The 11,544-nt window shown below is 33.4% G+C and overlaps 1 protein-coding gene across 7 annotated transcripts in view; it reads right to left on the bottom strand.

Moving 5' to 3' along the window:
• LOC145307393 (toll-like receptor Tollo) overlaps positions 1–11,544 on the bottom strand; it is a 104,638-nt gene that overhangs the window by 76,190 nt on the left and 16,904 nt on the right. For all 7 annotated transcript variants that reach the window (XR_013875441.1, XR_013875443.1, XR_013875444.1 and 4 more), the window contains exons 5-6: positions 3,151–3,287; positions 1,921–2,014 (exon numbers count right to left, since the gene is read on the bottom strand). Coding sequence is in view for 1 of the 7 variants with exons in the window: in XM_080149809.1 (XP_080005935.1) it covers positions 1,921–2,014; positions 3,151–3,287 (231 nt within the window). In the remaining 6 variants the exon portion in view is untranslated. The remainder of the gene's footprint in view (positions 1–1,920; positions 2,015–3,150; positions 3,288–11,544) is intronic.

Raw genomic sequence — 11,544 nt, 5'->3', positions numbered from 1 at the left:
CCTTTAGATCCATGATTATATATCAATTAAATAGAAATATGTCATTAAAATATTCAGATTGATAAAGAAAAACAAGGATGACAACATCCATAAGTAGCAAAGCACAAAAATCATGGGATGGACAAGCAGACAAAGTGAGTTATAAAGCAGATGTTCAGTTCTCATAACAATGATAAAAAAAAGAGATAATATCAAAAATAAACCAAGTAAACTACAAAATCCTGAAAAGTAATAAAATAAATAAAAAAAATTATATTTTGAGGAATAAATCTTCTAAAAATTTTTTAAAATCCTCGAATTGTAAAATCATTTGAATTTAAATTTTTTTTTGCTAGAGGGTGTCTTATTTTTCACCATATCATAAACTAATTAAAATCATATGATTGATGAAGGGGGAATTTTTTCAGGGATCTAAAGGGATAAGATAACTGCCGAAAAATTGATGTACCTCACCAATGATGATACACCAATTTTTCCCTTCTGTAGATTTCAATTTAGAGGTCAAAACATTTGATCTTAATTAACCAACCATTTGAAATTCGAAAAAAGTCCTCGAAGTTGTTTAGTCAACGAATAAGAAAACGTTACTATAAAACTGCTAATTTCCCCTTTCTCGGTTAGGAAATTAAAGAATTCCTTCAATAAAGAATTTAACGGCTAGTTACGGGATATCATAAGATAATGGATGTAAAAATGAAATTAATCCCCAAACTACCCCTTAAGAAAAGTTTTGGGGTATTGTCGATTTCGTCACATCGCCTCTTAAGGGGCTTTTCTTCGTAATCTCACAGTAGCCTGCGGGGGGCTTTAACCCTGCGGGCAATCATTAACATTCACCTTAAGTAACCTATCAAAAGCTACTGTGATAATACGACGAAATGCCCCTTAAGAGGCGATGTCACATAACCGACAATACCCAAGTTTTGACATACCAATCATGATTTAATCAAATTAATGAAACCTTTTTTTATAATTATGTATATTTGTTTGTTTTCGAACATAACGGATAGACTAAAGAACTTAAAAAGCATGAATCTTCATCAAAAAAATTCAGCTTAGCAAACTAGAAATTTACGCTTTCGTCAAAAAGTTTTAAGACCGACATACAGATAGAAGTAACGAATTATGTAGTAGCTTTTTATAAAGCCTCTAGTTAGATAGATATATATAGAGAGATGGATAAATAGATAGATAATTAGTGAAATAGTTTGATAGATTATTAGATAGATAAATTAATAGATAGATATAGAGATGGTTATATAGATAGATAGATAGAATTATATATAGATAATTAGTTAAATTGATAGATAGATAGTTAGATAAATAGATAAAGATAGGGGAATAGTCCCTTTCGTGGCAACGGCTCTTACGGGGCGTTTTGTCGTATTTTTACAGTAGCTTTTAATTGATTATTTTAGGTTAGGTTTAGTTAGCTTAGGTGATTGCCCCGCAGGGGCTATAAATAGGGGAAAGCTACTGTGAAATAACGACGAAACGCTCCTTAAGAAGCATTGCCACGAAAGGGACCATACCCAAAGATAGATAGATAGATATATAATATAAAGATAGATAGATAGATATATAAAGATAGATGGATTGTTAGACAGATAGACAGATATTTAGATAGTTATAGTTAAATAGATAGATAGACATATAAAGATAGATGGATGGTTAGACAGATATTTAGATAGTTAGATAGATAGATAGAAAGATAAATAGATAGATAGAAAAATATATTGATAGATAGATAGATAAATAGATAGATAGAGAGAGAAATGGTTATATAGATAGATAAGTAGATAGTTAGATTGTCAGATAGTTAGTTATATAGATATTGATGTTTAGATAGATAGATAAATATCATATAGCACATATTTAGATAATTAAAAAGAAAGATAGATAGATAACTAGAACACCCACCTGATTGCTTCTAGCACTGCGCTCCCCCAGTCCAACTTCGCTGACTTCGACAATGTTGTTCCTCGTCAAGTTTAGGCTCTCCAGTTTTCCACTACAGGTTTCAAATCAAATATTATTTTTTGGCAATTGTAATAGTTATTTGCAGTAGGTATGGTTTCGAAACTGATTAATATCCGGTGGATTAATAGTTATTTGTTTCATCGTATTATAAACCGCTTTTTGCGGATATAGAATGTACAATTATAAGATTAAAACCAGGTTTTTTAACCCCGAGGTGCCGAAGGCACGAGCTAAAAAACTGGTTTTAATCTTATGATTGTACATTTTTATATTAGTAGAAAGCTGGATATAATACGATGCTAGACATAGTTTTTTCGTATGGATGAGAACCGGTTCCTATCCACCGGATTCGAAAATCTTATAATTGTACATTTTTATATCAGCGAAAAGCTGTTTATAATACGATGCGATAAATAACTACCTATTTTCGCATTCTATTATATTCAGCTATCCGAGGATATTAATAAAAAATTGTATGATTATAACATATTTTAATGGCCATAAAAAATAACTTAATCGTTATATTATTACTTGGATGTTGCACCAGATTTTCATGTACTCCGATAAAGTAATACTTACTGCTGATTTATTTAACGATACACCCCTTTACCTTATTGTTAGTCCCCTTCGGTCCCTGGGACTAACAAAACTGGAATTCATCTCATAATTTTTAGTGTACTATCCTCGGAAAATTGTAAATAACTATTAGGCTATTTAAGTTCTGAATTAGTGATGGTTTTATGCTATTTTTCTCCCCCCTACTTAAAATTTATTTTTACAATGAGGCAAGGGACATTGGACTGTGTTTATGAAGGTTTCATTCATTTTCCATTCCTACCTCACCCTTTAAAAGCGTCTTAAAAAGATTGTTAGCTTTGTCTTCCAGGTAGGGAAGGGACATTGAACTGTATTAAGACAGGTTATATGCTAAGTTTTCATTCTTCCATCTCCCCCCCCCCCCCCACCCTCTCCCCATATACTAAATATATAAGACTATACATTTTACTCAGTTAGGGGATATTGGACTGTATTTAGCCAGGTTTTATGCTATTTTCATGCTCCCTTCATCTTCCAACATTCAAAACTGTCAAGAAAAGATTGTTCGCATTAGACTGTATCTAGACCGGTTTAATGCTATTTTTCTAGTTTTCCAAAAAAAATATTTTCCTAACAGGACAGAGTAGATCAGGTGGGAGGCCCCACAGGTTGTTCCAGCTCAGATCCAGGTGCTCCAGAGCTGCCAGCTTGTCCAGGCTTCGGGAGGATACGTCCATCTTCAGGCTGTTCGACCATTCAGAATTATACCCCTAAACAAAAATTTAGATTTATATTTAGTTTAGCAGATTAAAATTAATGGTTGAAACGTTTGAACACTCAACTTAATGAATCAATTAAAATTCACTTAAGTACCCAAAGTTGTTTACATTATCATGAAACTTTGGGGACTAGTGTAATAAACAGACTATTGTCCCCTCTCTGGTATAATATGAACCCCCCCCCCCACAAAAAAAAATACGTATGATAGAATTATCTTTATGAGGTATAGTATTGGATTTACTATTACATGGATATTGCACCACATTATCATGTACTCTAATAAAGTAAAACTTTTACATTGATGTACATTGTACATACCAAACGGTGATAAAGAAAATTATCCATTTGTAGATTGCTATTAGTGTTTGAAACGTTTTGACACTCAACTCAATGAAACAACCAATCAAGATTCACTGAAGTTCCCAAAATTGTTAAGCAAACAGATAGGAAAACGTTATTATAAAACTTTGAGGACTAGTGTAATAAACAGCCCATTGTCCCCTCTCGATCTTGAAACTTGTGACTGGCTAGAATAATGATACTCCCCATCCACCGCCTTTACCCCATCCCATCACCAACTGACCAATAAATAATATCCATGTTAGCAACCTAAATCTACGACAAAGGGGGAGGCTTAAAACCGAAAAAAATTATGTTAACTTTAAAAAAATTTGACTATAGTTCTTTTCAATAAGGAATACACGTATTTATTGAATATTATAGTTCTACTACTGTTTTTAAGCCTTAAAACTCACACTTTACCGGATTTTTAGCACAACCTACCTCCCCCTTTTTCCTTGTCATAATTTCCACGTATATTCTATATCTAATCTAGCTGTGTGCTGCATAAAAACAAGGATGACAACATCTATAAGATGCGAAGCACAAAAAATTAATTGATAGAAAAACAGTTTATAGACAGAGGGACAATGGGCTGTTTATCACACTAGTCCCCAAAAGTTTTATAATAACGTTTTCTTATTCGTTGGATTAACAACTTTGGGGACTTATTGAATTTGGTTCATTAAGTTGAGTGTTCAAATATTTCAACCACTAATTAAAATATACAGAAGTGGTAATTTTGTGTATCATCATTAGGGATAGACATCAAATTATCGGCCATTGTCTTATCCCTTTATAGTCATGATATAGCTCATGTTCATAAAAAATCGAAAATAATAAAAATTAAATTACGAATTAAAAGTGTTAATGTCTTTTAAAGCAAGTATAAAGGTTTTTTTGTCTGAAGCTTAAGATCTCAATAACTACTGAGCCGACTGGGTTCTCTATTTTAGGATAGTTTCATGAAGATCATCTAATGGTTTTAGGCTGTTTTCTTTTAAGATTTATGTCTTGGGATGGTTTTAAGCCGTTTTTCTAACCCTTCGAGAATAAAGCACCCAGATGCTAGGTGCTTAGCCTCTAATCCATCATTAAAATCCCCATAGCGTTACGGACGGACGGACGGACGGACATACAATGTAAATTGTAGAGTAGCTTCGCTCAAAGAGAACAAACACCAATACATCCTCCCATAGCGTTTCGGATGGACGAACGGACATACAATGTAAATTATAGGGTAGCTTTGTTACGGGAAAAATACTTCAATACATCCTACCATAGCGTTACGGACGGACGGACGGAAATACAAAGTATATTATAGAGTAGCTACGCTGCGAGAAAAAAAATTCAATAACACAAAAATAGCAGCATAGAAAATTTCCCACAAAAACGGACGTACAGACGGACGGACAAAGTAAATGATAGAGTAGCTTCGCTCCGCAAGAGAAAAAACATCAATAACACGATAATATTGAATAGAGGATAACTAATTAGAAATTCTTTCATATACAAATATATATATGTACTCAGAGGAAGGGAGGGGACATTGGCATGTTTATTACACTAGTCCACAAAGTTTTATAATAACATTTTCTTATTCGTTAGCTTAACCACTTTGCGGACTTTTAATTTGTTGGTTCACAAAGTTAAGGATCCACACGTTTCAATCACTAAATGTAATCTACAGAAAGGGTAATTGTGCGTATCATCATTGGGAATGTATATCAATTCATCATCCATTGTCTTATCCCTTTAGATCCCTGAATTATAAATCATGGAGAGAGGGGACATTGGGAAGTTTATTACACTAGTCCATTAAGTTTAATAATAACGTTTTCTTATAACTATTAGATATTGATTGGTTAGTTCACTAAATTGAGTGTACACACGTTTCAACCACTAATTGTAATCTACAAAAGGGGTAATTGTGTGTATCATCAGTGGGGGATGTAGGATGTATATCAATTTATCATGCATTGTCTTATCCCTTTAGATCCCTGGATGATAAATATTATAGAAACCAGGATGAATAATCAAACACAATGGAAGAAAAAATAAAAACATTTCCTGATCGATATCTATTTATCCTTGTTAAGGGATTAATAAACCGATCAATATCCGCTGGATAAGAACCGGTTCTCAGCCTTACTATCCGCATAATATCCGCGGAAAGCTGTCTATGATACGATTTGATACATAAATACATAAAATCTGAGAACTGAAGGGATAAGACAATGGCCGATAAATTAATGTAGATCCCCAATGATGATACACACAGTTACCCCTTTTGTAGATTACAATTAATTATACACTCAAATTAATGAACCAACCATTTAAAATTTAATAAAAGAAGTTTGGGGACTAGTGTAATAAACAAAATTAAAAAAACATTTTCTGATCGATATTTATTTATCCTTGTTATGAGTGCAGAGATCTAAAGAGACAAGACAATGGCCGATAATTTGATGCAGATCCCAATGATGATACACAAAATTATCCCTTATCTGAAACGTTTGGTCACTTAACTTAATGAACCAATAACCGTTCAAAATACAATAAAAATTCCCATAGTAAACAAATAAGAAAATGTTATGATAAAAACTTTAGTGTCTTAAACAACCCAATGGCCATTTTGGTTCAGCGGTTAGAGAGATCCTTTGCTATACACACGAGACAAAAAGTTATAAATGGATTAAAATCGTAGCTTTCTCTCTGACTTTGCTATATAACTATAGAAAAATACCCCTCAAAAATAGCCAAGAACCTGCCTCTGGCCTATGATTCCAGTAAAAATATAGACTTAACGGCCGGCCAGGTGATTTTTCTTAACATAAATTCAACAGCTTATGAAATTAGAATGCAGAGAGAGAGAGGGGACAATGGGCTGTTTAATACACTAGTCTCCAAAGTTTTGTAAAAACGTTTTCTTATTCGTTGGCTTAACAACTTTGAGGACTTTATTGATTGGTTGGTATATTAAGTTTAGTGTACATACGTTTCAACCACTAATTGTTATCTAATAAAGCGGTAATTTTTTGTATTAATTTTGTGGGTTTACATAAATTTATCGGCCATTATCTTATCCCTTTAGATCCCTGTTAAGAATGTACCTATTATTTACAAATTAGCGAATATTGTATGAAAAAATTACCGATTCGCATGAACGTTTGTTATTTTTATATAGAGGATTAGAATCTTCCCCCCCTCCCTACTTAAAAAACCAAATGAATTAATCAATATATAAAAGAGTTATAACATGATGTATGTCTGTTCTTTAATGTCCTGGGAAGGTTTATAGCTATGGAAGGGTGCCACCACCCTCCCAAGAGAAAACGAAAAAAATATATCTAGCGGACGTAAGTAAATTTTTGGATTAAAACATAGATAAAAAAAAACATTTACGTGCCTTTAGAGGTGTCTAGGGGCGTAGCCGCTTGTATAGTATCTTATAAAAGAGATATCCTTATATCAAAGTAACATAGGTTCCTAACTAGAAGTGTCATTTTCATTTACAGAAGGGGTAATTTTGTTTCTTATCATTTAGGATGTTTATCAAATTAATGTCCATTGTCTTATCCCTTAACAAATATTTATATACTAGCGGCTACGCCCCCTAGAAACCTCTAGGGGCACTTAAGGTAGGAGGGGGAAAAGTCGACCTCATCCCATTTTAAATTTGAGTTTCAAAAGAGAAAAAAAATATTTTTTTTGTGGGGAGGGGGGTGAAAAACCCTCCCCAAAAATAGTTTAAAACCTTCACCGGACCTATGAGAAGCTTCACTGTAAAGGAGAACAATATCGGTTCAGCGGTTAGCGAGATCCTTCGGTACAAACAGACACACAGACAGACAAACATCCTGTTACTTTATTATAAGGATTGCCTTATCCCTTAACATATTTAAATGATAGGCGTTATCTATTCCATTTCCGCCATATCCCTCCCCCCCCCCCCAAAAAAAAAGGGTAACAAAAAAACAAAAAAACAACATTCATAAAAACGAAGCTCTAAAATCAGATGGAAGGACAAACGAACAATAACTCTTGTAGAGTTGTAAAATTGCGCAAATACAGGATACTGTATAATCAGATAAATAGGAAAATACAAAAAGTTAACACTCAGCGTCTTTGAAATGAACGTACAGACTTTCTGTTAACGATTATAGAGTTGCTGTGCTTTCCACATCTTACCTAATTGTTATAGAAATCAAAGTTTAAAATCAATGGGCAGTTCTAACAAAAATTAGGGAGGTTTATTTTTTAAAGGGAAGATTTCTTGGTGTTACCCGCCCCCAAAAATAGTTATAAACCATCACAGGAGAACCGTATCGGTTCCAAGATCCTTCAGGTACACAAACAGTTAGACAGACAGACATCCTGTTACTTTTATATAAAGATAAGAAACTCATTCCTAAATATTATAATCCCGTTTACCCAGGGAGGGAGGGGATATTGGGCTCATTATTACACTAGTCCCCAAAGTTTTATTATTCGTTGGCTCAACAACTTTGGGACTTCTATTAAATTTTGCCTGGTTGTTTCATTAAGTTAAGTGTCCAATCGTTTCATCCACTAATTGTAATTTATAGAAGGGATAATTTTGTTTATCAGCAATAAGGCAGTACATCAATTTATCGGCCATTGTCTTATCCCTTTAGATCCATGCTTTTTTACCGGTGGGTACATTAGTCCAAGTCTCTTAGGACAAAGGGTGTTTTATAGTTTCTGTATGTATGTGTAGAGTATAATGTACATCCACCAAAGTACAGACCAATGTACATCCACAAAAGTACAATCCAATGTGTATCCATAACAAGGATGACAAATTCCATAAAAAGCGAAGCTCTAAAATGTTAGGACAAACGAATATTAACACTTGTAGAGTGTCAAAAATTAGAACAAAGGGTGTTCTATAGTTTCTCCACCCAAAGTGCCTATTGAGCTCTAATACCCCCCCCCCCAATGTTTTTCATATGCCTATAACTAGGTCCCTAACCCTACGGGACCTAAACCCTGCAAAGCTACCCAGAACGAAATAAAACTTAACCTACCCTAACCTAACCTGGTCGAAAAGCAAACAAATTTTCAAAAAAATGTGGGTACTATGTGTAAAGTTCCTTGGGTACTCTCCATGAATTTCGAGGGATAAGACAATGGACCGTAAACAAATGTACATCCCCAACAAAAATTAACCCTCTTATTTAACATTATTGGTTGATTGAAATGTTTATTTATGGCTATTTTAAACCAACCAATCAAACTTTAATTAAAAGTGCCTAAAGTTTTTAAGCTAACCAATAACAAACATTTAAATATTTATCTAAGGGATAAGACAATGGCCGATAAATTGATGTACAATATCCCCTCTTAGTTAACATTTTAAATAAGGATTATTTGTTGAGAAGATTAGGCACGTATAGTTTAAACTAACCAATCAAATGTCCTAACGCTTTTAAGCCAGCGAATGAGAGAATTTGACATTTTTTTGGCGACAGTATTAAACCAGGGATCTAAAGGGATAAGACAAAGGCATATAAACAGATGTACATCCCCAATAATGATACACAAATTTACCCCTTCTGTAGATTAAAATCAGTGGTTTAAAGTGAAAAGTTTCAACACTCAACTAATAAAATAAACAAATCAAATTTCTAAAATTAGTCCCCAAAGTTGTTGAGCCAACGAATAAGACAGCTTTATCATAAGACTTTGGGGACTAGTGTCATAAACATCCCAATGTCCCTTCCTTCCTGGTATTAAACTTTCCTGCGGAATTTATGATTCACCATCTTATTCCGTATTATATCGCAGGGAGGGATGGGACATTGGGCTGTTTATTACACTAGTCCACAAAGTTTTATAATAACATTTTCCTATTCGGAAGCTTAAAAACTTAAAGGACTCTTATTGAATTTTGATTGGTTGGTTAATTAGGAATTATAATTATCATCTACAGAAAGGGGTTATATTGTGTATCAGCATTGGGGATTTACATCAATTAATTGTCTTATCCCTTTAGAACCCTGATGGGGACCTCCTCCCCCCCCCCCTCCAGCCCCCAATCAACTCTTTAATATTCAAGATATGTAGCACTTTAAGCATAAGTTGTTAAGAAGTATATTTCCTGGGAGGGAGGGGACATTGGACTGGATATTATTATAGTATATATATAGAGAGAGAGAGAGAGAGAGAGAGAGAGAGAGAGAGAGAGAGAGAGAGAGAGAGAGAGAGAGAGAGAGAGAATAAGAATGAGATAGAGAAAGAGAGAGAGAAAGAGAGAGAGAAAGAAAGAGAGAGAGAAAGAGAAAGAAAGAGAAAAAGAGAAAGAAAGAGAAAAAGAGAGAGAGACAAAGGAAAAGACAAAAAGAGAGAGAGAAGAGACAGAGATAGAGAAAGAGAGAGAGAAATATAAATAACAAAAAGAGAGAAAAAGTGAAAATTGGACATTAAACACTTGAGTCTTGTACCCAAAGTTTTAAGACCACATCATTTAAAAACGTTGGGTACTTTTATTGAATGTTGATTGTTTGTTTCCAAGTGTTTATCATCATTGGAGTTAGGATGTATGTATATCAATTTATCGTCCATTGTCTTATCCCTTTAGATCCCTGAAGTTAGCCCATGGCTATTCTTATGCATATATATCGATAAACTATGAGAATAAGAGGGACGATAAATTGATATACATTCAACATCACCCCAATTATGATTAACTAGTGGCTTCGCCCCTAGCCTCTAGTGGCTTTGCCCCAAGAGGTATAATTACATCTTCTATTACTTACCCAGCAGAACGGATCACAAATTTTCGCACCTACCCAGCAGGAAAACATTTTGCGATTAAATTCGCGAAATTCGTAAAATTCGTAAATTTCGTAAAATTCGTAAAATTCGTAAAAATCGTAAAATCGCAGGACCAATAGGACCAATAGGTATATACCCTGAAGAGTAGAATCCGATCGGTTCAGTGGTTACCGAGAACTTAAGCTTCAGACGGACAGACAGACGGACGGACGGACGGACAGACATCATTCTACTTTGTATTATAGATAAATTAACTAATAACCCCTTTTTGTAGACTATATTATGAATATATATATCGATAAACTATGAGAACTAGGTATTCTTTAAGGGATAAGACAATGGACGATAAATTGATATACATACATCCTCACCCCAATTATGATTAACAAGTTGAGTAATAACCCCTTTTTGTAGACTATATTATGAATATATATCGATAAACTATGAGAAATATCTTAAAAAGGGATAAGACAATGGACGATAAATTTATAAACATACATCCTCACCCCAATTATGATTAACAAATTAACTAATAACCCCTTTTTGTAGACTAAATTATGAATATATATCGAAAAACTATGAGAAATATCTTAAAAAGGGGTAAAACAATGGACGATAAATTGATATACATACATCCTCAACCCAATGATAATTAACAAATTAAGTAATAACCCCTTTTTGTAGACTAAATTATGAATATATATCGATAAACTATGAGAAATATCTTTAAAAGGGATAAGACAATGGACGATAAATTGATATACATACATCCTCAACCCAATGATAATTAACAAATTAAGTAATAACCCCTTTTTGTAGACTAAATTATGAATATATATCGATAAACTATGAGAAATATCTTTAAAAGGGGATAAGACATTGGATGATAAATTGATATACATACATCCTCAACCCAATTATGATTAACAAATTAAGTAATAACCCCTTTTTGTAGGTAGGTTTCGGGTAAAATCCGTAAAAATGTGAGTTTTAAGGCTTAAAAACAGTAGTAGAACGATAATATTAACTAAATATGTGTATTTCTTATTGAAAAGAACTATAGACAAAAATATTAGTGAAAAATATTTATTATAATATTATCGTTCT

This window comes from Acartia tonsa, chromosome 15 (assembly GCF_053477335.1).
Source record: "Acartia tonsa isolate MP-2025a chromosome 15, ASM5347733v1, whole genome shotgun sequence".
In the NCBI taxonomy this organism is placed as follows: Eukaryota; Metazoa; Arthropoda; class Copepoda; order Calanoida; family Acartiidae; genus Acartia; species Acartia tonsa.
Note: the sequence above shows the minus strand (reverse complement) of the source record. Positions and strands in the feature narration are given on the sequence as shown.